Here is a 27,445-nt window from a genome sequence, read left to right as displayed (position 1 = left end):
TGGTGTGAGGAACAAGAGAAGTGATCATATTTCCTATAATACATGGTTCAGTTTCAGGAGCTCTTTTTATTATTTCCTCCTAAATACACCAAGGGAAGAGGGGGATCTGAAGACTTGTTTTAATCTTGCATGGTTTCTCCTCAGCCTGGATACACTATAAAGCAGTAGTCAGGGGTGTATGTGATAGTCAGGGGTGCTACCTGGCAATGCACTGTATGCTAACAATCTGAAATCCTCTGTAAAGATCCTTGCTTTGTGTCCGTGAATAAGATCAAATCAGATTTGCAAAGGATCAGAGACTGTATTTGCAGAAAGATATCAATAAAAAACAATTAATCTTTTATTATTTAGAGTTCTTTCAGATTGTAAATATGTACAGAATATTTAAAATGTACAAAGTGCAGGACAAGAAAACTGTATGGTCTTATTTACATTTTATACAAATTATACATAAATACATATTTTCTCATGATTAAGGGATATGTATTTTTTTCTCTATTCTCCAGTTCATGGAAGCTGTAAAACTAGTGAATACACACACAAGAGAAAACAAAAAATGTAGTGGTTAGTTGTAAATCTGAAAAAGGCACTTCAATTGAGGGATAATAGTTTTATCTTTTAGTAATACTTAAAACTAAAAAAAAAAAAAAAGAAAGAAAGTATCTCTAGGATGAGCTTACCCCTAGTAGCATTAGGTAGTTTAAGTTCCGCACAAAAAAAAATCTGATTCAGACCTTTTCAATGCGCCAATGTGTTTTCCTTTTTGCAAAAACAATCCCACTGTTATTCCAGTCAAGGAATGCACCTTCTGCTGCCACTCAACATATATACAAGTTCAGTGTGTGAACCGAGCCCGCTTGCCATGTCAAGACATCCCCCAGAGTCCTTTTAGTCTGCATAATGAGAATATTGTATGTGGTGTTTCTCTCGCCCTCTTTTCGGTAAGCTAGTCAGCACTTCACCCCTCCTCCTGAGCTGCACGCTCGGAGCCCAGTCAAAGGCAATGGTTGATGGTGGAGTTCCAGGGCGCCGGGGGGAGCAGGCTTTCTGCAGGCGTCAGAGGCACGCTGTCGGTCAGTGTGAAGTGCCTGCTGATGCTGGCAAAACGAGAGGGCATGGGCAGGTTGTAGCTGTAGAGACCATAGGGCGACGACAGGGAGGATGGTGGAGAGTCGTGGTGCAGGGGCAAGGGGGCTTGGCTGGAGCCGTTGCTGGAGCTGCTATGCAGGCGCTGGAGGGACAGCTGTCCAGGGCTGGGAGGAGGGCCCTGGAGGTAGTGGCCCCTGCAGTCGTGGGCTTTCCCACTGCGTAGGGAGCTCAGGAGGGGAAAGTCTGCCAGTGGTTGCAGCCCCAGGGAACCCCGCAGCCTGTCAGGCCCGGGGATGCTATAGGGCCGGCTGCCCAGTAAGTTGGCTGAGGGGGGCACCTTGTAGCACACAGGAAGGCCCAGGCTGTGCAGGGAGCTGTCCGAGCAGGGGAGGCTGAATGGGAAGGATGTGGGTGAACAGGAGGGGGACAGCAGGCCTTTTAGAGGGGACAGGGTTCCACAGTTGGAGGCAGATCCTGAATTTCCACCTACAGAACACACAGAGACAGGCGAGTAATATACATTACTTACTGCGCTCGACCTGGTGCAACACACGTTTTTTGTTTTTGTTTTTTTTAATTTTTTAATTCATGGATAGTCTTATAATTATGAGGTAAGTTTGTTTAACCTTCCTGGGAAGTGACCTGCTGCAGTTTATTTTCATAACATCACTCAATAAAATTGCATTAGTGCTCCTACCATAGAACCCTCTGAAGCAGAGCGTACTTCTTACCTTGGGTTTCCAGGGCAAAGTGCTTGAAATCCAGACTGAGAGGACTCCGCCAGGGGTACGTCTCCAAAATCCCATCCAGCACTCCCCTGGAGAGAGAGCAAGAGAGAGAGGAAGTTAAGGAGAAATGGATTCTTCTTCTCTGGGTATATTTATTGGGGAGAAAGACACTTAAAAGAAATAAAAATTACCCTGAGGCTCCAAAATTTAAATGTACTCTGTCAAGATTAAATAATGTCCTTGTTTTTTCATGCACACCTGATCTAAGTTATCTGAGCTTTTAGAAGCAAAAAGGTCAGACAGTATTTGAACAGCCTTACCTGTTTCTGCCAGGATCTCTGAAGCCCTTGGCAAATGGATTCCTGTCAATCTTCAATTTTGTGATCTGAAAGAGAAATCATGAAAATATTCACATTTACTCCTGGTAATTATGAGATCTCCAACCAGCTGCTCTCCCCCTTCTCATACAGGCTGTACTTCTATAGAATAGAAAATAGAAGGAGTGTTTTCAATGGAAATCAATTTGTTTTTCTTCCTGCATTTCTTGGTTTGATTTTTAATAAGCAGAAAGAACAGCCCAGCAGTGACCTCTGCTTGTAGCTTGGGAACACTTTCAAGCACACAATAATGAAAGGAAACACACTCTAATCCAACCCCCCTGCCTCCAACGGTGTAATCTGCAGCGCTGGCAGGGCTGACAGCCATGTAAAACACAACACTGATAACGCAGGGCTTGGTTTATATAGTGCCTTTTACAAGCAGTACTCCACGAACCGCTCCACACTTGGCACAGTTAAAGCAGTTAATAAATCTTCAGTGAAACTATCCTTTCTAATAAAACTGGCTGCTGCTGGGAAGAGCTGGCAGGCTCCAACCCCAGGACCTCGCCTTGGGAGAGATGCATGCCAAACTGGGGGCCAGGCAGCTCTCCCTTCCCCACATCACCTCAACACGTTCAGGTCAACTGCTCTTGCTGTGAGCTGCAGTGAGTGATTTATGAGCTCTACCTGCAGCACTGTACTGCACCGCACAGCACCAATTTATTAAAGGAAAACAGACAAATTAGTAGTAGTAGTAGCAGTATTAGTGGTGGTGGTGGTGGTGTTGAGGTTCTCCAACAGTAGTAAAACCAAATACAAAGATCATTCATGGGCTTGAGAAGACCCTATGATGAATGCAATAATACATAATATATATTAATCCAAACAGGTAATGGCAGCAAATGTATTCCTGTTTATTCAGCATCTCAGATACATGTTACAAGTGATTTTCTAAAAGAAATATTAAATTAATTAATAATTGTCAAAAGAAATCACATGCACATCCCTCAGTCAATCAAAACAAGACATTACTTAAATGCATCATAGGTAATTTCACTTTCTAAACTGGTGCAGTCCAGTCTTACTACAAAAACCACTTTGGCAAAATCCAAGTGGAAAAACAAGTCACAAGTTACAACAAGCTGACAAAAAACTATCTGAGCATTCTGATGCTCTTGTTCTGTTCACAATTAAAATTGTGCAACTGGAATGCACGTGCTGGGTGGGGCGAATTAACATGGCCTGCGCTGACGTCATCACAGCAGTAGTCGCTGGGTTAGGATGTGCCTCGGTGGAGAATTTTCATAACATGAAGTCAGCAAAATGCACATGCATATTGGTCTATTGTAGCAACAGAATAATAATAATAGTAATAATAAAAATAATAATATCCATCCATCATCATCAGAATCTAGTGTCAGCCTTAATTCAATTACATTATCCTAAGGTTCCAGTTTAGGGAAGAACCCATACGGTAAATTGATACATCAAAATAAATGTAGGAAACAAAACACGCAATGAACTGGTGACCTTTTCAGCAATGTAATAATATTGTAATAGGAAATGCACTCCACATTTGGCTAAAATACCCTGGTGCACATGACCTATACAAAGCTGGGTAGAGGTGATCCTTACTGTACCCTGGTGCTGCTCAGTTGCATCATGAGTATAAATACATTATTATTATTAATAATAATAATAATAATAATAATAATAATAATAATAATAATAATAATAATAATAATAGGCGGTACCTGCTGGTTCTGGTAGGCAGTGACTGTGGTGAACTCGGTCTCTGGGAAGGCGAAGGTCTGCACCCCCTCAGCCGGGAGGGACTGGATCTGCGACAGGTCCAACCGAGGGTCATGCACGATGACGTGGACGCGCGGCTTGTACTTGTGCATGGACTGCAAGATAATCTGCATCAGAGGAATGCAGCAGAAACAGAGAGAATAAAATCAAGGGCCGGTAAAGCTTCTGCATTTTTTTCTTCTTCTTCTATCTAAGTAATTTGTCTTTGTGAGTCTATGTTTATTTTTGTTGATATTGATTCTTTTCTTTAGTGTGTAGACCTCCCAGAAAACTAGTAATACCACACAGAAAGTAATACCTGCTAATAACTTTATGGTGACATTAATACTATAAAGTCTTCCTATTAATATGTATTATTATTAATACATTATGATGTATTATTATTATTATTATTATTATTAGTAGTAGTAGTAGTAGTAGTATTATGAGGTTGCTGCTGATTATGTAATTAAAATGTCATCCACTAAATGTTACACCTCAGGGTTTGTATACACTTTTCAATAAGGGCACTTCAGGGTGGGGAGGTGTATTCATTATTATTATGAATGAATTGTATTAAGACCCACGTGTCCCTTGTCGTCCATCTCGTTGTTGGTGAGCTTGACCCGGTCGAAGCTGATGACCTGACGCATCCACGTCTCCCCAGAGCACGGCGAGTCCGGGTGCACGTACAGCCGCGGCGTGATGCACGAGTGGTCGGTGTTTCCCGCCACCATCCACTGCGAGCTGTGGTACACATACCTGCGGGGCAAGTGTCAGTCAGCCGGACAATCACTGCTTCCATTTCTGTATTGATCCTAGTAGATCCTGTTTTCTGGGTGTGGACAATCTAAAATCTCTATCTCAAAGCGCTTTACCAATCGGGTTACCATAGTGCTCAGTAGCCTATAAAGTGCAACAATTAGCTAAGGTTCAGATCGATCAAGTTTAAATAACTAAAAAGAACCACAACATATTGAGTGGCAAACGACATCACAAAGTTTTTAGAGCACGCTGTAGCCTATATGAAGGTTAGGTGTGAACAAATCCTTTTATTTAATGTAATTTTCAAACCGGTTCAACACGTTTCTATTTAGATCACCAACGTACAAAACAATCATATGATAAAATTATATTTTGTTAGTAGGTTTCTGTCAATAATAAACTTTGTTGCGCACTTTCATGTTAAGTGAACCATACAATTGTGTCATGCCAGTTTGAACACTGATTCGTTGTAATATTTTAAACACAATTGTTGTTGTATTATTTATTTATTTACTTACTTATGTATTTTTTTATTGAAAGTTTGTTTCAACGAAAGACGATTCAGCCTGATCATTGTTGTATTATTATGAGTAGGCCGATGTTTTAATTTATTTAATTAACTTAAAACTTAAAACATATATAATTAATTATTAATTTCGATTTTACATTATAGTGCATCGATTATAGTAAATTAAGGTAAGGTATTTTTATAACCAAACCTACTGTTATATTAATAAACGTACAAACAAACTAATTAATTAAACTTGCTAGTTTAATCAACTACCTTGCGACTGACAACAGTTCATTTAAATGTATAATTCATATTAGTATTAGTAGTAGAATTATTATTATTATTATTATTATTATTATTATTATTATTATTGGATATTTAGTTAACGTTTTTATGGATGAATATGGCTTGTAACGAAATGTTTATTTTGCAGATCTTAAATGATAAAGCATTTCACATAGGTGCGTTATTAATCCCATGAATATTTATTTTAATAATAATTAAGCTGATCATGTATAATACTTTTACCGTCTCTTCTTTAGCTAATTATCTGGGCGTGAATTCGTGCGTACACTCGGGTAACCTCCGGACTCCCAACTGTCCAGACTTAATAGAGCCGAAATTAAACTTTCCGAATTAAACTGTATTGAAAGTAAGCACATCAGCCTACTATTAAAACACGAGCCAATTTCAATACATAATACATAAATGAATGAGTGAAACAGGACTATATAAAGAAAACTCTAGTATTGTGAACATAAAAGTACTGGTAGGTACAATGCTATGGTATTCATGTGATTTTCCGTTTCATTTTTTAAAACGGTCCCGAACAGTACGTGGTGCTTTTGTTACCAGACTTGCATTAGTTGAATATTGTTTTTTTCAATGCGCCGTTTTAACCTTTGTTATTTATTTATGTATCTCCCATCTCCGACATCTCTTTAAACATATTTTTTACATTGCATTGTTTTTACATGTATTTACATTGCATTTTAATGGCGACAGACTCAAAGCACATCGTTTCAGGTCTTTCTGGTGCCTAAATGCTAACAAAGCGAATCACACATATCCGAACCTCCAGACGGGATGTACCTGTATCTCTTGGAGTCGACCGGCAGGATGTCCATGGCGATGTAATACTGCTTGAACGGGTCCAGGTTTTTCACTTTGACCCGCACGGAGGGGAACATTCTCCTGCAGGGCAGAGGAGCAGGTCAGCGCAGTGGCAGCAGGCGAACAGTCCCGACATTAGCTTCCCCTCTACGGTGACAACAACACACCTGTCCTGCCCATAAAACCAGCAGCATGACCAAAGCAGAACAGAACTGTAAGAGTTCAAGCTTTGTCAAACGTTTCATTTTATAGTAACACACACAAGCTCAACCACGGTAAAAAGTTCATAGAATAATTTGTAAAAATGCACTTTTTATACGACTATTTATTTTTCATTTAGAATCTTATGCTTCATGAATCAGACAGAGGGATAATCCACAGTAATCAACATGTTTCAGATGTGAAAATGTTTGTTATTTTCCACTCAGTATGGGGAAAAGCAGCCGAGTATTCTGTAGTGTTGTCCACCTGTGTGGAAAGCACCTAATCCAGTGAAGATCACAGGTTGAGAGAGTCTGGGGTGACAGAGCCATGTTCTCACCAAAGCCAGGAGAAACAGGCACACAGGTGCTTCAGATACAGTGCTGGAGCTGTACACTGTGGCGTCCAGTTGTGGGCTCAGTGTGTAAGAGATTAGAAATGGATTAGCGGAAAACATTCAGATAAGGTTACCAGAAAGCAGCAGAGCATCAACGCATCAATGCAGAGAGAAAAGCATGCTTTTCCAACAACATACTTCAAGAAGTGAGTCCAAAATTAATTTGATTAACTGAGATGGAAGTCAAAGCAACATAAATATGAATGTCTGCCACTTGAAATGAAGCGTGGAGGAGACCGCACTACAGAGGTCAGGCAGCATGGCAGCTTCAGGTGCAACTGATCCTGTGCTGCTGGATGGCTACACCTGTACAGAAATGTCCAAACATCCTACAGGTCTGTCTACAGAAGCCTGCTAGAAGTTTACATGAGAGATATAAATTTTGCCCCCCAAAAATTACATTTCCAAAAGCAAAATGGACTGGAGCTGCCTCTCCAGTCACCAGATGTAAATCATGTAGAATAAACTGGGTTACAGGGTGATGTGGAGAACCGTTACATCTAGGGCAGAAATATGGGTTATAAAATAAAATAAAATAAAATGGAGAAAATGCAGAACAGTCCTGTGCATAAACATGCATGGAAAATATAACAATAGATTGCCTCTTACTCTTATCAAGGTAAATAGTACTATAGTACAAATGGGAAAACATAATACAATTAGTATTTAGTTGTCAAAATAATACAGTATATTAACATAAGTAGAAAAAAATAATTATGTGTCTGTTCTCTTTTGAAAGTTGCCAGACTTTTTACCTTGATTGTAGATAAATCAGTGTTTCCAACCATCACTTATTCTTCTCAATCTCAGTAAAGTAGGCTACACAATTTAAAACTGAATTTACTCTGTATAAGAAATAGGCCCTGTATCATATACAGGTTATTTGAATGGTATAAAATGTAAGGGGGAAATCATGATGATGTGAATGAATGGTTTATTTATTTATTTATTTATTTGTAATAATAGGAAAGACAAAGTTCAGCCTCTTGTTTTAAAGTGCTTTACTACAGGAGGAGAAGTACCAGCGCTATATCTGACGAGCAGCGACTTTGCTGGCGCCTGATCCTCGAAGTGATCACAGCTCTGCTCGCCACCGCGGAGCTCTTACCTGCCCCCACAATTCAAATCCTTAATCTGCGGATTCTGTCCTTTCTTATATATCAATCACATCGCCATTCCTCTTTGATCTTATTTTTATAACTTTCAACCCGGAAAAATACGATAGCGCTTAATTTTTAATCCGAAAATCGGTCTTTCACATCAGCGTCAAGACTGTGCTTCACAACATCCATATGTAGATCGTGATATTTCATAAATAATATTACAAATATAATTTGACTGAACAGGTGAAAGAAACACAAATTGAACGTGTATTCTTCTTCTTCGTCTTATTATTATTATTATTATTATTATTATTATTATTATTATTATTATTATTATTATTGACTGTATAGGAAAGCTCCAACAAGGGTGGTCTTTATGCTTAAAAATCAACACTTTTTTAATGAACACACAGATAAAGAACAAAATAACTGATGAAAAGTGTACTTTGCGTTAGTGCTGGTTTTATGTTTTTTTTGTTTGTTTGTGTTTTACACATGTTCACACACACATCGTGGTCCTGGTCTGTACCTGCCGGCCTTGGTGATGATCATCTCCGTCCCGATGTCATGGAACCGGGTCCACAGGTCCGCGCCCTGCAGGTCCACCCTCACCGGGCTCCGCAGGCCCGGCTGCTCGTCCCCGGCCGCCCTCCTCTCCGCAGCGCTTCCCTTTCTCCTCTTCCCTGTCATGTGTGTGAAAAAACATTAGTAGTAGTAGTAGTAGTAGTAGTAGTAGTAGTAGTAGTAGTAGTAGTAGTAGTAGTAGTTGTTGTTGTTGTTGTACTGTAATAGTAATAATATGATAAGCAAATAAAGGTATAATAAGGAAATTCATAAATGTATCATTTCAAAGTACTGTGATGTAATTAGAAACGAAAAATACAATTAAACTCGTTTCATATCTGAGCTTTGAAGTTTCTATACTTTACCGCAGAACTGATGATTAATCTGATGCGCTCTCTTTGAAAGATGACTGGAATGTAAGAATTCATGAATTAACATCTGCATGTAATATAAAACATGTATGTAAGTCTTCTCATTAAAAAAATGAGACACGCGTTTATGTTCCATGGCCTTTATGCGATATGTCAAACTAGACAGCTCCTATTCCTTCTTGGTTCTGTAATGTGATGACACGTCGTGCTATTCCTTTTTCCTTTGCAAAACATTAAAAAAAAATCCTTTATTTGTAGGTTTGATTATTATTATTATCATCATCATTATTCATAATCATCGTCATAAATAATAATAATAATAATAATAATAATAATAATAATAATAATAATAATAATAAACATAATACAGGCAAATTACAACTTCCAGTCTATTCCATGGTGTAGAATTTGGTTTATTTTCCTTTTTCCCAACAATGTGTTTGAATACGTGCTAAAGCAGAAATAAAAATTAGAAATGACCGTCATGCCCGTTTAAATCGCTGTTCATTTTAAACATTGCTATAGCATTAAAAAACAATGTACAGTTCGTTGCTGTTTGGCTTTGTATTGTTTCCCCCCTTGTTTAAAAAACATGCATAATTAAAAGTTTATATAAATTTGCTGCAGTGTAAGATTTAAATCTCCGTCCGATTACCAGTATTCAGTTTCCAACGTAAATCTCGGAAAGCATAAAAGAAAGCAAGCAAAAAAAGTCGACGCACATATAAAACAATGTAAACTCCGCAAGCCCCCAATGTCACTAACCCGGCTCTTGTGCCTCGTTGATAACCGTACAAGCAGAGCTGTCCTCCCCCTCGGGGTCCACGGAGTCTTGGGTGGCTTTCTCTTCTTTGCAATCCTCAACTTTCATCTTCTTGCACGACGGTTTGCCGACCAGGGCTTCCACGGAGAAAGCATGGGCTCGGGAGCTCAGACCCTGCATCCTCGAACCCGGTCTCGGCTCCCCTTCTCCACCTCTTTCCCCTTCTCTCCCTCACTCTCTGTCCCTTTCACTCGTCGCTTCAGTGCCCTGCTGTCAGGAGCACATATATTTGTCCGGCTGTCCCCAAGCTGCGCTCCTCAGGGTGGGAGAAACCTAGAGCGCTTCAGAGGCGTCGTTGGCCAGACATCCCTCCACTGGCAGCAGTGCGCACGGACATTTAAATCCTCGATTCATTGTCTTAATGTCTCTCCAGGGCTGGTTAATGGTAGCTTTTTCTCTGCGAGGAAGAGACCTGCCCTCGATGTCAAACAGCGAGCCACCAATTGGAGTGTAAGAGGGGTTAAGAAACGTAGACGCGTCTTAAGGACTCCCCTAAACAAACCTCGCCGCCACCTCCGCGCTTCTTCTGGAAAGTGGGAGAAAAGTCACTTCACTGACATCTGGCATCGTGAAGAAAAAGTGAAGGGAAATGCATGCACCTATCTTAGCTGTTTTAACGGGTTTATAAAGAGAAGGGGTTCCCTTACTGAGTAGACTGGGGGTGGGGGCTGCATACATGTCGATAACAGGACACCTTTTCTATCTATACGATGCCAATACATTGTGTTTTGATTGTGCATCAAACTACGATTCACTTTATTGTTATGTGGACTTCTTGCGTTTTAGATTAATACAAATTGATATTTTATTATTTTTATTTGTATTCATGATAGTAGTAATCCGTTTACTGTTCAAAGAGGAAAGCCCTTTTTGAGTTTAATAACTACATTTTTTTGGTATAATAATAATAATAATAATAATAATAATAATAATAATAATAATAATAATAATAATAATGAGGTCAACAGTGTTTTTTATTTTTTTAATTTCTTTTCGTAGCAGCTTAAAATGTCCTGCATGGGACACCGTTAGAATCCAATCCAATCTAATGCACCTCTGAGCAAATCCTCACATATCGCCTGTAGATTTAATAGCTAACCAGCTCACTTCGGAACGGAGGGTATAGTCTATGCTAGAGATCCTACAGATATATCTGTATTCCTATATTATTTTTAAACGGTGTGGCTCCTAAAATACACGGCCAAAAGTAGTTTTTTATTACAAACGTATGGGCACAGCATGCTCCAGTATATAGATCATTAGGGCCTGCGTGTGTTGAAAGCGGGATTTAAGTACTGGGCTGCGTCGTTATAATTGGCAGTTGTTTTAATTTATAGGTCTGGCACTTCGTTACTTTCTTGTAAAGTGAGAAAGCAATAATTTGTTCATTTCACATGCACTGACAGTCCTCTCTGATGTTGGGTTTTGTGTGCACAACTCTCAAAAAGCGAAGCATTTGCAGTTAAGAAGAATGTTTTAATAATGTACTTATTTATATATTTATTATTTTTTCTATCTGTTGTACGCCGATGACATGCTGCAGAGAGAGGCTGTCATTGGATCCAGATGGAAGGATCCCGGCGCTCGAGTGATCGTCATCTTTTTGGAAGAAGTTAAAAAACAGACAAACAAACAAACAAACACGAACAGAAATTCAAATAAATCATCACCGTCAACGATATTTGTATTAAAGGTGCACAGCAACATCTGCGTGTCTGTTTTATTTTTCCGATAAATTTGATTTAAGAAGAATGCAGGTTTATACGAATACATGCATGCATAAATATATAAGCAAATAAATAAATACATACATACATACATACACTATAATTAATCTGCACGTGTGTTATTCGTTACCTAAGACATTTTTCTCTACTTTCTCGGGTTCACCTGTAGATGTATCCTAACTCTGCAGTAGCAGTGCATTGTTTTGAAGTATGCATACATTTAAAGCATGCAAAATGAAACGAGATTAATTATCAGTACTGTAAAATCCTTTCATTTTAACAGTACAACCTTCTCCGAGCAAAACTTTAATAGAAATATAATATAATAATATAAACACGTGAGAAAAATATCCCATGGGCAGGCAGTGTGGAATAGAGGTCAGGGCTCTGGACTCTGGAGTGGAGATGTTCAGACCCATGGGGGACACTGCTGTTGTTCCCTTGATCAAGGTACTATACCTATTGCTATAGTAAAAACCCAGCTGTATCAAATGTAATTTGTATGTAAAAATAATGTGATCAATTGTAAGTCGCTCTGGATAAGGGCTTCTAATAAGAAATGTAATAATAATAAGCACTCCCGAGCACTCCAAAAATCTGCCCTTTATGGTACTCAAGAAAGCCCACCTTGAATCCAGTTTGAAGTATCCAAAGAAAAAGAGAGATCTAGCCATGTGGCAAACACTTTTGTGGTCTGAAGAAACTAAAACGGAACTTTTTGACCTAAATCCAACACAGCACATCACCCAAAGAACATACTCCCTGTGAAGCATGGTTGTGGCAAAATCATGTTATTGGGATGTTTCTCATTGCCAGCGACTGGGACACTTCTGGATATAAGGGGAAATGACTCGAGTATAGAAATATCCTTGAGGAAAACCTGCTTCCCACTGCAGGAAAGCTGAAATTGGGACAGAAGTTAACCTTATAGTATGACAAAAGTACACTGGAGTGGCAAAGGATTAAAAAGGTAAAAGTCTTTGAGTGGCCCAGTCAGATCCCTGACTTAAATCAAATCGAACATTTGTAGCATGACTTGAAGTTGCTGTCCATCAACCCAAGAAACTTGACAGAGCTTGGACAGATTTGTAAGGAAGAATGGTCAAATATTGCCAAATCTAGGTGTGCAAAATTGGTAGAGAGCTATCCTAACAGACTCACAACTGTAATTGCTGCCAAAGGTGTTTCAACCAAATTTTAACTCAGAGGATGGATGCTTATCCATTTACGATATTTCCGGTTTTTAAATATATATTTTTTCCACAATAAAAGCCCTTTTCCCCCTTAACAGTGTGGAGTATGGTGTGTAGATAATAATAATAATAATAATAATAATAATAATAATAATAATAATAATAATACATTTAAAACTCTGAGGCACTGACACAACAAAATATGAAATTCGTTCAAAGGGGCGTACACTTTCTATAGGCACTGTATACTCGAATAATGCTCACATTAATAAAATGCCATCTGCAAGCCCAGTAATTATTTCAGCAGAATATATTGTTGAGTTTTGCACTAACCACCAGCTATATGTATATACGGGAAAGACACGATTTCAATGTAACAAGACAGGAAAATACTGCTTCCTTACCAGAGAATACGTGTCCTAGAAATCTGTTAATGTACCTAAAAGCGTCCCACGATATTGTAGGCTACTGTACAGAATACAGTAATATACAGGTGAATGTATATAACTATTTACTGTGTACCAAACCATCAGCTGCAGAGCGGGTGGCCGATAACATTAATCCAGTACCATAATAATAATAATAATAATAATAATAATAATAATAATAATAATAATAATAATAATAATAATAACACAACTATGAATATTTTCATAGAGATTAGATCAGCGTGAGGAAGCAAACTTTACAGAGTTCCTGCAGCTCCACTGAACGCATTCCATAACTTGATTGCAATTGTATGACATACATATTTTTTTAGTTTTGTAGTTAAAATGACAGACTTGTCTTATTACCTTATGTCTATTTGTACATGTACTCACTGAAGACTCCCCAACACCTGTAGCATCACGTGATCATGCCGATTATCCTAAAATATTGTTGGATTGTGCACCTTGCACAGTCTCACAGCCCTGAAATAAAATTCGGGTACAATCCTATAAAATGGCCATCTGAAATTGACTACTGAATCAGTTCATTCTCGGAATGTATCATTTCTTTGCCCTCCCCCTTTGGGAACACAAGTCAAGCTACACTGCACGGAGGCATTAGAGGGCTGTGTACCGAAGGAAAAACACAGCGTGTAATTGATCCGCAAGGAAGTATTTTAGAGATCGAGGACGTTAAATAAATAGCAATTTAAGTGGATGCGTACGACATAGGCCTATTTGTTAATTAACGCAAAATGTGTATTTTATAGAAGCTAAATATAATTGATGTTCAGGACATTTTTTTTTTTTGCTCTATAACACGACAGGTTTTCGCTTTTGGACACTTTTTAATTATCTGGTTAGTATTTACATGGTAAAGGAATTGTTTTATGTTTTGTTTAGTTTTTTTTTTTCCTTTCAAAATTACATCTTAATTATAATTACATAATCTTGGAGATGATGATGATATTATTGTAAACAACAACAACATTATTGTATAATAATAACAATAATAATAATACCCAGAAACAGCATATTTATAACATTTTAAATAACCCTTTTTATGATGCAATTCAATCTTGGAAGCCCCCAAATATCGGGAATTAGTTGAGGTGTTCTAGTGTCCTTTCTAAATAAAAAAATAAAAAAATAATCCTAATAATCATCGGTGTTCCTGCAACGTTCATTATCTGCTTTGAAATAAGTGGAATTCGTTGGAGGGAAAGGAAGGAAAATAAATCCGAGGACCAGTATTTTTTATTCTGTGTAACTGGGACCATCTGGACACAGGCGCTCAAAACATCCTTGTGAAATCCGCGCCGACTCGATTGCAGCTAACATTTCCTATATGAATTTGGGAGCTTTGCTTTTCAGAAATGTGACTTTTAAAAATCACGAAATACCCTCTCTCTCTTTTTCCACCCCCTTCCTCCATTTCAGCGGAGCAGCGCAGGGTCCCAGTCTGTTTTTCATAATGCCATATCATGTGAAGTTCAGAGCAATTGTATAACGGACCTTAATGACAGGTCTGGATTATTAAATTACTCTGTAACATGAAATGGATCCGCTTTACACAAATAAAGTTTAGCAGGGCTTATTAAAATTGTTTTTAAAAATCACAAAAAATAATTATATAGAACGTAAAACAAATTAGAGGAATGTTTACACGGGGTGGCTGGTTTCGTTAGAGATGGGGTTTCTTCCGCACTATTATTATTGCCAATGTAGAAGGAGAACCGAGTTCAATCATGTGTTTCCTCTCCCAAATAAAACATGTTTATGATATTGATGTATTTGTGAATTTTGGTTGTGGTATTAAATATGTGGCGGTGGGCAGTGCATCCTTAAGTGTTCATTCGGTTCTAGCACATGCATTTCTACACAGTATAAACGGATCTGTTCCCGACATGGATGGTGGTGCAGTGAAGTCAGAGTAGCCTGAAATACACACTCTCATACAATATAAATATTATCATGAAGCCCTAAAACAAAACACAGTAACTAATTTGAGCTGTGGTCATGTAAGCGGAGTATTGCGAGGGTGTTTATTTTATTTGTATTGTTTTAATGTTTAAATAAGACACAGCCACTTTGAACCAAGAGAAACTGGCACTTGTTTTCTCGCAAACATACAAAAGCCCGACAGATTTCTGTGAAAATGTGAGTAGCCAACATACATATTCTACACAAATAAACCAAATACATATTTCATATGTCTTGATCTGGTTTATAATGCATTTGAAAACATGTTAATAAAAAAGATTTTATTTTTAACAGAGCATTTAGGCTAATTGTATTGTTCAAAGATGTATAGGCTGTTTATTTTATTAGGCTATATGATATTTTTATATTATTGAATTATGCCTACAAATCATCAACATCACAGTGTTTAGACCAGAGAGGTTAACTGCATTAAACCTTTCAAAATGCCAGGAAATACCAAGGATTAGTTTTATTCTCGAAATCAAACCCGCATCTCGGTTTGTTTGGTTGTGCCACGCCGGGACAGGGTTTCCGGTTATGGCGCAGGTCGCACACCGCTGCTGCCCGAAACCCGAGACCCGGCCGACCCGCCGGCGGGCTTCACTTACCATTGAGGAAACACTCCTTGATCAGCTGTAATTGCCAACAATTCGGATCATTTCCTTACTGCAGCCAAATGCTTCCACGACCGCTGTGCAGTCTCTGTGTCCATATTTTTTTGTTACAATGTTATAGTTGACCTACATCCAATCACAGCCTACAAACGTACCTGAAATACTGCTTACGAATTTGTCAGGATTTTATACCTTTCCTTTGCATTTTATTGCTGTAAGTTTGAGGCAACCAGTCGCTAACAATATCTGGGTAATATATTGGCATGCTAGTGAAACTGCTTTCCAATACCCCAAGGCGAACACGCAGAACTTGCTCTCTTTTTAGAGTAACGATTTGTTTCTAATTAACTTTAATAATTCCCAATAGAGACCAGTAGTATATTTTCTAGCTATACTACCTCCCAAACCAGCTGTAGCCTACTGGCCTACTGTAACATGGAGGGGGGGAGCACAATCTTTCACAAACCTTCTTCTTTTTCTTCTTCTTCTTCTTAATATTATTATTATTGCTGTGTCTGAAGGGAAGAAAATTAACAACACCCTGTCATTTTGCAGTAACGCTTTACTGAGATAACCTTGAGGGCCGCGATATCTTGCTTTTAGTCAATACAACTCAATTACATAGAGCCTGCTCTTAACTGTAGGTAACCTTTCTTATGTTCTCAGTACAGCCTTGCCACCTTCAAACCGGCAGCCTGGATGCAGAGGTATTGCAACTGTGACTAAAAGCACCAAGCATAAAATGGAGCAGTCTCAAACCCATTCGTAAGCAGTAGCTTGGCCTTGAACATAATGCCGGGGTGTGACGCAGATGTGTTATGTGGGAGGCTGATGTGTTTTACCAAGAGGGGTGGGTAGGCTGGGCGCCCGCATGTGTGTATGTTTCAGTGCAGCGTGGTTTATTCAGTGCAACCTGTCACCCCACCCAGGGCACTGCAGCCACCCCTCACTCTGCAGAGGCCTGTGAGCCACGATCTCTCACCCCACACAGCCAGATTACATCACACCGGCTGAATGACTGATGTGATGAGGTTATTATGTAAACACTTCCAGGACCCCTCGTCATCTGGGATTACATCTGATAATGAAATATTTTTTAAGAAGAGCATGAGCGCTTTCATCCACCCCCCTCCCTTCTGGAACGACATCAAGCGAGTGGGAATGTGGATGCGGAGAAAGAAAGTACGTCAACACAGAGATGTACTCTCCTTGTGCAGATGGTCCTCCTCTCAGGCGGTCTGCTCAGCCTTGGCCTTGGATTCCCAGAGGCCTCAGCAGGCCTCTCGCTGCAGATTGAAGTGCAGAACTCCAGCCTTGAACATGACCTGCCAGCCTGAACCTTGGCTCTGCTTTGGGTGTCAGAGCATCATAGCTCCTTGAAGCAGGGTTGTCTCACTATGTCTTTCTGTATTTCATGTATTGGATCCTTCCAAATCTGCCGGCTATTTCTTAGCAGGTGTGGCTGCCTGCGGTTGCGCAGACTTGTGTGGCCTACAGGTTCTCGCAGGCTTGGCAGGGCTGCAGGCTGGTCTGTACTTGAATCAGTCAATTGCCCTCCATGATTTGTTTTTTTATATATTTCTGTAGTGTGTGTGTATGTGTATGTATGTGTATTTGTGTTTAATTGTGTGAGTGCATGTGTGTATGTGTGTGTAAGTGTGTGTGTGAGAGTATGTGTTTGTGGGTGTGTGAGTATACGTGTTTGAGAGTGTGTGTCTGTGTTTGTGTGAGTGTGTGTGTGTGTGTGTGTGTGTGCATGCTTCATTGTCAGTTGCCAATGATGGATAACAATCTGGCCTGAAATCAGAGCTTCTGCGTGGAGCTGCAGTCTCTAAACACAGGCTGGCTCCTCGCTGCACTAACGTCGTGCCCAAGTTGGGAGCTAATTGCTCACAGGAACGTTCCCATGGTGGGGAAGCTTGCTGACAGCACCACCGCTGATTGGAAATGACTTCCCGTGTGGTTTGTTTTACTATTTCAACCTGATGCTGTGCAGATCGCACATAGCTTTCCCAGGCACCTTGTGTGTGGGGACAATGCCCAATGCCTCCCCAGTCACAGGCAGGTCTCTCTCTGTCAGCTGCACTGCCAAACTGGGCACGTGCTGTTGAAGTGCAGATTGCAGCTCTCCGCAGCCTGACTGTGTTGTTTTAGCACCGCCCCCCCCCCGACCCTGTATGCCCAGTTTAATGGCATGTGGACATTTGCAGGGATGTGCGTGATACACACTCACTGTCACACTCACTCCACCACCACTCCCACCCCTTGCAAGACTTTTAACAAAAAACTGCTCCATCTGTACATTAACAAAACAATTACCAGAAAGGACCTGCAAGCTGAAAAATAATTAAAAAAACTTTGATACAATTAAATCAAATAATAATAAATATCCCCCAAAACAACATGCTGAATCTACTTTACTGTGAAGTTTCTTGAACACTAACAGAGCTGTGATATTAATGTATTTCTGTGCTGAGTGCTGATCTGTAACTGACATTTGATTTGGCACAAGTCTCACTTTCTCCATCTGATTCCAATAACAAAGCAGCAGCTATGGCCCCGCGCTATGTATTGGATACCTCACTGAAATGGCCGAGACCATGAAAACTGTGCTGAGTGTTACGGGCGAATTGTACTGTGATGCGGTTGGGAAGGGCGAGGGGGACATTTTTTTCTTTTGGTTCCCACACTCTGGCGAGATCAATAGCCCCCCCCACCCCCCCCATTCCAATGATCCTTCTGTAAAAAATACAAAATAATATAAAATTTTGGTTTCTGTTTAGAGGTTTTTTGGGTGGGTTCCGTGCCAGGAAAAATCAAATTCATGATGGAGAATTCTTTGCCATTTTCAGAAAGTGTGGTTCCTGCAGCTAGTGTGCTAGTCATGCAATGCTTAAGGCAGCATGCGTGTATGAGGCACCTGTATATAATAATTGTCGGAAAACAATGGAGACTCTGGCTGTGAGCGTTAAAAGTACAGTCTAATGGCATCATCTGGCATAATGGCTGTAAAATAATGATTAAAAATGATTGCTAACTTTCAATGGAAGATTATGAAGAAAAGAATGCTTAAAAGCCAATTACATTTCTTCCTCTGCTGTGGTTAATTGGCCATGACTTCCAACTGGAGTTTATGGGCCATTGAATACAAGCCCTTGGACCTTCTGATTGGCTACTGAACATTTTCCAAAATCCATCTCCAGCAGCTGATGTTTTCGTTCGTCTTTGCAAAAGTGTGTGATCTTAATCGAATAGCAGTAAGTTTGCAAATGAGCAGAAATTCATCGCAGGGATTACAATCGCATTAACTGGTAGCCCTGCTGAGTCAAGCCTGTAATACTGTGGGGTGTAAAATAAAATGTTTTTTTTTTTTAACTCTTCTGCTAGTAAAGCTCATAAGATAAGCCCTTCAAGCTCTGTCATTGTATAATCAAAACCACAGATTGTTCAATGTGGAGATGATAAAATTAAAATAAATAAATAAAATAATTCACAGCAGGAGTTGGGAACAGTTCTCCAAGCTGCTGCACCAGTCATTTGCTTACCATGCACACAAACTGCCATTAACTCAACACAGATCCGCACACTTTGCAAAAGGAAACTAGGCTGCAGCATTTAAAACTCAGATGTCCCCTGTCTGTGGGCCAGGTGTATTCAATGCTTTAGTGTCTGTTTACACCTAGTGGCCAAGATGTGTTATTGCAGCGGGGAGTGGAGGTGATCAACTAGATCAGGGGTTCCCAACCTTGGTCATTGAGGAACTCCTACCCCGCATTCAATGGCTCATATGTTTAGGCCTCCAGCATTAATTGCTATATTCAAACTGGCAGTTGAGGCTAATGAGGGAGGAGGGAAGGGGGAGGCCGCTGGGATGACAGTGTCACTCTGTTCCTCAGCGCCCAGAGCTCAGGTTCTTGCCACAATTGTGTGTTGTAAATGATCAGAGAAGCCCTGTCTCTCCCCAAAGGGCCTGGGCTGTGGTTATAAATGATCAGGGAGGGCTTGCCTCTCCCCAGGGGCCTGAGCTGGGAATGTCTTCACACTGACACCTTATGCCCTCCGTTTGTATTTTTAAGTTGATTTACAATAAATATATGCAGCGATGTTCTTATATATCTATATATATTTATTTTAAAAGCTAAAGAAAATGTATCTGTTCTACTCTAGTCCTATGCAGTCCCATACCTCTCCTTCCCATCCTAACATCCCTGCCTCCCCCTCCCCTCCTCCCGCCACCACCACTCTGAGCCTCCAATATGTGACTCCTTTATCTGGCAGTCAGTCAGTGTGTGCGTGGCTCATGACTGCGGTTGGAGAAACAAAAACAAGCTGAAATTGATAATGAATATCAGACTCTCCTTCCAAGCCTTCGGAAAACCACAGAGAGAGAGAGAAGGCCGCGCTGAGCTGCTGGCTCTAGATCCTTACCCCTTTCCGCATGGTGCAGAGTCTTTAGCCACCCCTGGATATTTAGGATGACAGCTCCTGGGAAGTTCTGGTGCTCCTTATTGAGGGGAAAGGTTTGGTTTCTTGTACGCTTTTCCCAGATCTCTCCAGTACCCTGGCTGTGTCTGTGAGAAGCAGTTTTTCTTTTGCCTCGCTCGAACACTGTGAAAGGTGAAGCCTGAGAAGGTGCTGCCTATCTATCTAGAAATATATGCGTATTCCTCTTATATATGGACCAAATGATTACGCAAACTGGTAAATAGCTGTCCAGATTGATCTCACTCACTTCCCAGCCTGCATGGTGGGATTTCTCACCCTGGGGACGAGGAGGACTGCTTATCCTCACCGACTTCTCAAACAGATTGAGCACCAGGATCAGGCCTGTGATTGGCAGCTGTTGTTTGATTCAGTTTCTGACACCCCTACCCTCTCATCTCCCATTCCTAGAATATCCTGTGCTTTAACTTAACTGCTTTATTTACTATTCCTTTTTATATTTTACTAAGTTCTCAACAGGTGTGGAGCTGGGAGATTACACCCCCAAAGCAACCCTGCCACCCACCGGCTCCCCCTCCAGCCCCGCTCCACCCACCTCACCCTCGTCCCACTGACGTACAAAGTTCATTAGTTCTGAGAGCTTGTGTTTGGTGTGATTTTCTTTTTTCTCGCGATTTGTGATGGGAAAACTCTATGGACAAGGATACAATTGATGGGAACTTTCTGTTACTTCCTCATCGTTATTATAATGATGATAATGATAATTATTTTTAGATCACATATCTAAAAAGTATTATATACATATACATATACATATACATATGGATATTGGGGGGGGAGGTTAATATCCCTGACTGTGGTTTATTAATAAAATAAAAAATGAGAGAAAAAATCTGGCAACAGAGCAAAAGCCTTTAAAACAACATGTGAAAAATCAGCAGTTCTCTAACAGTTAGCTTGTCATTTTTATTTGCCTCTTCAAATAGCTTCAGTGCATGGCTTTCAGCCTGTGCCAAGTATGAATGGGTGATGGCTGAAAAGGCTCAGATCTGGCCTGCATTTGCACACTTATTATCATTACCACAAATTGTAATTCACATGTCACTCACAGGGTTTTAAGTAAAAAGGCCCGACTTGGCTCCAGGTCCCTCTGGCTGCTTCAGCTCTTATTCTAAGTCTCCCTGCACTTGAAAGGCGCTGGTGCAGGAACAGCGACTGACAGAACCTGCATGGTCTTCAGGCAGTTTGAGCACAGGGGGGGGCTGGGCAACTCCTGGGCTTGTTAAGGCCCCCACAGCGGAAGGACAAGCCAGGGTTAAAACAATGGAATCTGGTTCCGCAAAATGCCTCTGAGGGCCCATTTGTTGAAAGTCTTGTCAGTAATTTTCCAGTGTGGAACTTCAAGTTTCACAAGCTGGGATTCAAAACCGTGCCACCAGAGTACCTGTGTGCTAGTAAAAGGCAAAATATATATAATTACTTAATACAATTTTATATATATGTAAAATAATAAAACAAAATGAGCAATTCTTTAGAGACCCTTATGGTTTTGTTTTAGTTTGAAAATTGAATCTCTCCTGTTTAATTTAATGCAGTCGATATGAAAGGAGCCAAGGTTTGAGCCCACTGCAGTCAAATCTTTCACTACCTCTTCATCTGAGCTGAGCCCATGGGACCAGCATGCTGGGGGTAATAATGTGGAGTTTGACTGGGGATCTGGAGCTATTGCATCAGCACTTTGAGAGGGTGAGCACTGCAGAGTCGGTTCAGGGGGCTCAGGAACCCAGCAACGTTGGGTGAAGTTGTGATTTGGTCGTGTTTTGGTTTATGACGTGAGAAAAATGTTGCAGAAATGATTTACTACACAGTTTTCTCAATCTTCTCTTCATACAGATGGCAATGAATTAGCCAAACATCTAAGTAATATTCTGAGTCTTTATTCTGCACTGTGATTGACAGGAGAGGCCATATCCTATACATCACCAAAGTATATCAGTAGGTGACCTGTTGCATTTCAAGTCCTGATGCATCCTAATTTTTCAGCATTCCCTCAGACCTACCCAAGGAGCCCTTCACTATCCTACACAAGTGCTCCTACTGAACGTCTGCATTTGAAATGGATGTCTGCTAATAATTCCAAGGCTGAGCTTTTGTAAAAATGTTGTAGATTGCCAATGCCACAATGGCCTGCTAAGGGATTATCTTTATAAGTTAAGAATATAGTAGTTTATTATCCCCCCCACATTTTTTTTGTTCCCTCTTCGAAGAGAAACATTTTTCAAACTGAGGAGACACTATAATTTAAGCCCTGCAAAAATTGGGAATCAAAAGACAGCATGCTATTTCAATCAGAAAATATACCCATGCAGTTACAGACGCATGCCAGATTGTGTTTTTTTTCGTTCATGATACTTTAATTGCTGGCGGTTCCTCCCTCTATTGGTGCCATATAACATGATTTATTAGACGGGTATCGACTGTATTTTTAGAAAACGATCCTCCTGTCACTGCTAATAAAGCCGTCCATTTTCAAATCCCGGGAAGCCACCACCACAGAGCACAGATTGAATAATCTTGCGGAGATCTCTTTAACGGATTAATGTCTCAGTCAGACAAAGGGGGGATTTCTGTTGTTGTTGTGAGCATTTTGGGCAAACGATGGATGTCTGGTTTTGCCAGCTGAAGTAAAGCCCTTAGGCTCCTATTGGCAAATGGAAATAGCAGCAATGGGAACTTCAAGACTGTCTCTCGCAGCCAAACCTTGGATGTATATTTATAACTCCCTCAATTAAGGTTGCCACCAAGGCAACAGAATTCATGTTAATCCTATTAGGACATTTACTGTACACCCCTGTTTTTATCATCATATATCCCAGCTAGAGTGCAATGTTGTTGTTTTTTTGCTCTGATTTATTTATTTAGTTAGTTTTTATTTATTTTGAAAATGCTGCTACTTCAGATGATCTCTTCCGAGGACTGAGCAGCAGTGATGGTGCCTGCCCTGTAAACGAACCCTAAAGCGAGACCACGGTTGCTCCGGGCTAAGACAGTGTTCCTTTGGATGGATACCAATCTTCCTTTCCGCTCCACTTTACCCAAGTCTGAAAGGCTGTTCTGCTTCATTGCGATCTTTTCCACAGCAGCGTCCAACAACTCCCCTGACAACAGCCACCTGAGTCCCCGCTCTCCCCCTCTCCCTTAGCCTCCCCCTCAGACTGGGAGCATCAGTACTCCTGTACCGAGGAAGGGCTGGACTCCAACAGCACACCAGTACTGCAGTATTTGGGCAGTGACCTACTACAACACAGTACAGTGGTACTCTTAAACCGCTGCATGCTATTTATATGTATGTATTCATGTCCAGACAAGTTTCCTCAGGAGCCACAGACTTCCCCCCCCCACACACACACAAAATGCACCTATTTTTACAAACATAACATTACAACATTTCTGAATACTCTTTCATTTTGAAATATTTTATGTTGGCCATTTGGACAAAATAGGTTTATAATGTGTTTTAGTTTTAAAATTTGATTTATTATTAAAGTATTAATTAATGGTCAGATAAGTGAAAATAGTATTTATTCTGGTATAACTTTTTTTTTGTATGTTATACATTTACAAGTCACCATGAGCTGATCTATTCAAGACACAACACATAGATATAATTGGCCTTGGGTGCAGGTGGGAGTTGAATTGAAGGGTTTATGCTTATCTGAACATTTTGAGACCCCCCTTTCACCCCTGAGCCCCCTGCTGGTCCTGCACCTTGTTCTGGAGACAACGCAACAGGGTGACAGGCTGCTGCAATCGAGACGGCACCTGTGTGTATGTTTCTGGCTGCTGGGCTTCGTGCTGGTACAAAAGTAAGATCTCTTTAGCAAAGCTGCATTTTTTTACAGTGCGAGCGGCTCTGTCTGGGCTGTTTTCATTGTCGGGCCAGCCTCTTTACTGTGATCCAGCGCTGCAGGGAGAGAGGGTGGGGGGGGGAGAGAGAGAGAGAGATAGCCCTGTGCGCGGATGGAGGAGGGATACATGATACAGGCTGGAAGCCGTGCTGCTCAAGTGACATCATCCTGCAGAACTCTCTGGTTCTAATCAGCCGACATGTTTTTCCAGTTAATGATAGCTAATGGATTAATTATTTGATAAAATGCGTGCCAGCTCAGAGAGTATTTGAAACAGCCCTAATCAAATATCACTCAAATTAGTCCTCAATAACAACATCCTGCACTTGAATGAGACCAGGCTTAGTGTTTTTAAGTACAGGAAAGTAGAGCCGACCTCCTGCTCCTCTTTTCCTGGAGAGCGGCGCGTTGCTCCACTTTTATTTTTCTTTCCTGAACTTTGGCTTGTAAGCCAGCGCCGAGGATACCATCAATTTAAACAGTTTCTGCCTCTTCTCTCCCATTTCCATGTCATCGGGTTTTGCTTTAGGGATTCAAGGTGCCAGAGATTCTGTTCTCTGCGAAAGGGGAAGAAGAAAAAATAAAAATAAAAAGAATGTTTAAACAACCACAGCAGCAACACAAATCAACTAGGTTGCATGTCTAGTTAAGTTAAAAGTTATACAAATTATAAAATTTACCAATGCTTAACATTTGAAACATTATTGCATTACACTAATGAGGAAGACATGCTAATCATGGCACTGATCTTGACTAAGGAGGGGTCACGTAAGGTCACCTGGACTTCACGTAGGTCCAGCATTAAGGAGGCATATTAATTGGGCCTTCTAGCTTTAGGGTATGTTAATGCTAAAATATACAGATGTGGAATAGAATGCAAAAGCTTTCTGTACATTGCTTTCATTTTCTTGACTTTTTATCTCTTTTTATTGAAATGTAAAATATAAACAAATAAGTAATTCAACAGCAGTCTTAGCACAGTGCCTCTCTGTGGACACTATGCCCAAGAAATACTATTTTATTGAATTTAGTATTTTCATTATACATAAATAAAAACAATTCAATTTTTTTAATGCTTATGATTAAAATCATTAAAATATCAGTCCTTAAAATCACTTAAAAAATTTTAAAATCTTTGTGATTTTAACAAGGAACAAAACAATTAACTTCAAAATAAACGTGCCCAAAACAACAAAACAAATGTGATAAAAGCAAAAACTGCTCACCAACATAAAGGTCAAATACATTGAAAATAACTGAAAATGCATTGGACAAAATAAAAAAACAATTAAAAAGGGAAAAATAAAAAACAAACAAAAAAGGTCCAATGCATTTTAAATTAAACCCAAAACGGTCAATGTATTTGACAAAAGAATATAACAAAACTATACCAAAAACCCTAAACAATGTGATTTAAAAACAACTAAATCTTTAAAAACAATTAAGATTCATTTTTAAAATCTTTTTTAAAAACAATCATCCATAAAATCTTTAAAAGATCTTGGACTCGGGCTCCAGCAGGGGGAACTGACCGTCCCCGGAGGTGGGTCCCATCATGGGATCCTGAGCTCCCCCAGATCTTGTATGTGCCAGTTCTTATAGGCTTCCTCCTTGCCCCTCTGATGGACCTCCAGATTGACATAGTCTCTTACGAACACCATGCCCCTCCGCGCGATGACGATGACTATGCCCAAGAAAGTCCTTGGAACCTAAATGTGGCAGTGAGAGGGGGATGAACAAAGGTAGAGTCTTACGAGAAAGTGAGGCTGCAGCCAGGCAGCACTGTGTCGGGAGTGGGCAGACGTATCAGAACAGCCCTGGAACATCATGGGGAATCTGCCTCAATTTTAGGAAACAAATAATTTGGCCCTGTAAAGATGCTTTCATCAAACGTCAGTTCAGATGTATATTAAATGGGAGTATTAATGCTGTTTGACAATCACCATGCAATCAAAAGCAATCTAATATAAATGGGATGTAAAAGGAGAGGAATTTAATGACAACCAAAGGAATTTTTTGTGAATGGTGTGTTTGTCTGTTTTTTATTTAAACCGCCACCCAGCGTGCATGGAGAAAGCACCAAGAGAACGATCGCCAAGAAGGTATTAATAAAAGTAATTGCTGAGCAAATGAGTTGCAGTCAACACATGGCAGGAGAGGAAACAACCCGTCCATCTGTCAGTCAGTCCGTCCGTCCGTCTGTGTGCCTGTTCGCCCTCGGCCTGACCGCGGATGTCGGGTCATGCATCTCGAATGAGTCAGCACAAGTTTCCAAACTGCCTTGACAATATGACCAGTGTGAAGGTGGTGAGTGGAAGGTGAATGTTTTCTTCATTTAATCTTGTTTTCCAACATTTGCCAATACAAATATAGCCACACAGATGTGAACAGTGAAACTGCACACACTCCCTCTCCCTCACTCACACAGAGCTTTGCAGCTTCTCCCAAGGTCATGTGTCATGGTTTTCCATGGCTGGTATCACACTATACTGTCCTGTACCTCCCCATGCCTTGCTGTGACTTTGCTATGTTCTGTTATGCTGTATTGTGATTTTACCACAGTTCAGCATGAGGGGGTTACATACACAGCAGCCTGTCCTGGGTCTGTGTTATGGTCAGCTGAAGTTTTAAGGTTTTCATGCTTTGTTGCAGGGCTGTATCGAAACCTTTAAACAGCCCTCTGGCTACAGTGGCTACAGTGACACAGGGTCGTCTGTCTGTGCTGCCAGGCCAGAGGTCTCTGCGTGAGCTGCGGCCCCGGGATGTCTGTGCACACACAGCAGCGTGTGACGGCTTGGCCCTGCACACTGGGAGTGGGAGGGGGTTTGGTTGTGAAAGGCTTGCTTGCGCTGCCCTTCTAAATGTCTGCAATGTCTGTGCCATTAGCTTTAACATCTCTGTGGGAGCAAAATAATTAATATTAAACTCTGTGTTAATATATTTATGTACACAGTGTGTATGCATATATATATATATATATATATATATATATATATATATATGTATATTTTACCCACTGAACGTTAGCTTTTGGTTTCCCCAGCAGCTGCGTCTCTCATTGGCACTAGGAGCCCAAAGCCTGTCTGGTGCTTGCAGTGTCCCAACATCACACTCAGGGCAAACAGTTCACCAGGAGCGACTCATAGGGATGGGGTGTTTTCCTCTGGCCCCTGTCCCTCATGTTCTCTCGATTTAGTTCTCTTGTTTCTCTCATTCTCATGGAACACCAAGACAAGTTGAAACTGACGCACAGTGAGGTTTCTGACTCATGTTTGAACTCACTCGTTTTGTGAGGGGAGGGAGATTCTCCCGATCTCAGGGAGTGCCAAGCCAGGGGGCCAGTGTGCATGTGTCTGCTCTGTGCACTGCAATG

General features: G+C 40.5%; 1 protein-coding gene across 1 annotated transcript; it reads right to left on the bottom strand.

The window, feature by feature from the left end:
• Nucleotides 1-291: 291 nt before the first annotated feature.
• tbx22 (T-box transcription factor 22) lies at nucleotides 292-8,662 on the bottom strand. The gene is made up of 7 exons (XM_066715310.1): nucleotides 8,548-8,662; nucleotides 6,297-6,398; nucleotides 4,516-4,690; nucleotides 3,892-4,056; nucleotides 2,138-2,202; nucleotides 1,821-1,906; nucleotides 292-1,575 (listed from the first exon to the last, which is right to left on the bottom strand). The coding sequence occupies exons 1-7, from the start codon at nucleotides 8,568-8,570 to the stop codon at nucleotides 995-997; spliced, it is 1,197 nt and encodes a 398-aa protein (XP_066571407.1). The 5' UTR covers nucleotides 8,571-8,662; the 3' UTR covers nucleotides 292-994.
• Nucleotides 8,663-27,445: the final 18,783 nt, after the last annotated feature.

Source organism: Amia ocellicauda, chromosome 10, assembly GCF_036373705.1.
Source record: "Amia ocellicauda isolate fAmiCal2 chromosome 10, fAmiCal2.hap1, whole genome shotgun sequence".
Lineage (NCBI taxonomy): Eukaryota > Metazoa > Chordata > Actinopteri > Amiiformes > Amiidae > Amia > Amia ocellicauda.
This window is presented reverse-complemented; position numbering and strand designations above follow the sequence as displayed.

Bases quoted from the DNA above. Each gene is read 5' to 3' on its own strand.
- tbx22 (XM_066715310.1), bottom strand. From the start codon at position 8,570: ATGATCATCACCAAGGCCGGCAG. The intron at 4,691-6,296 runs GTACATCCCGTC...CTTGCCCCGCAG, and splicing joins GTCGACTCCAAGAGATACAG to GTATGTGTACCACAGCTCGC. The intron at 1,576-1,820 runs GTAAGAAGTACG...TGTGTTCTGTAG, and splicing joins CTTTGCCCTGGAAACCCAAG to GTGGAAATTCAGGATCTGCC.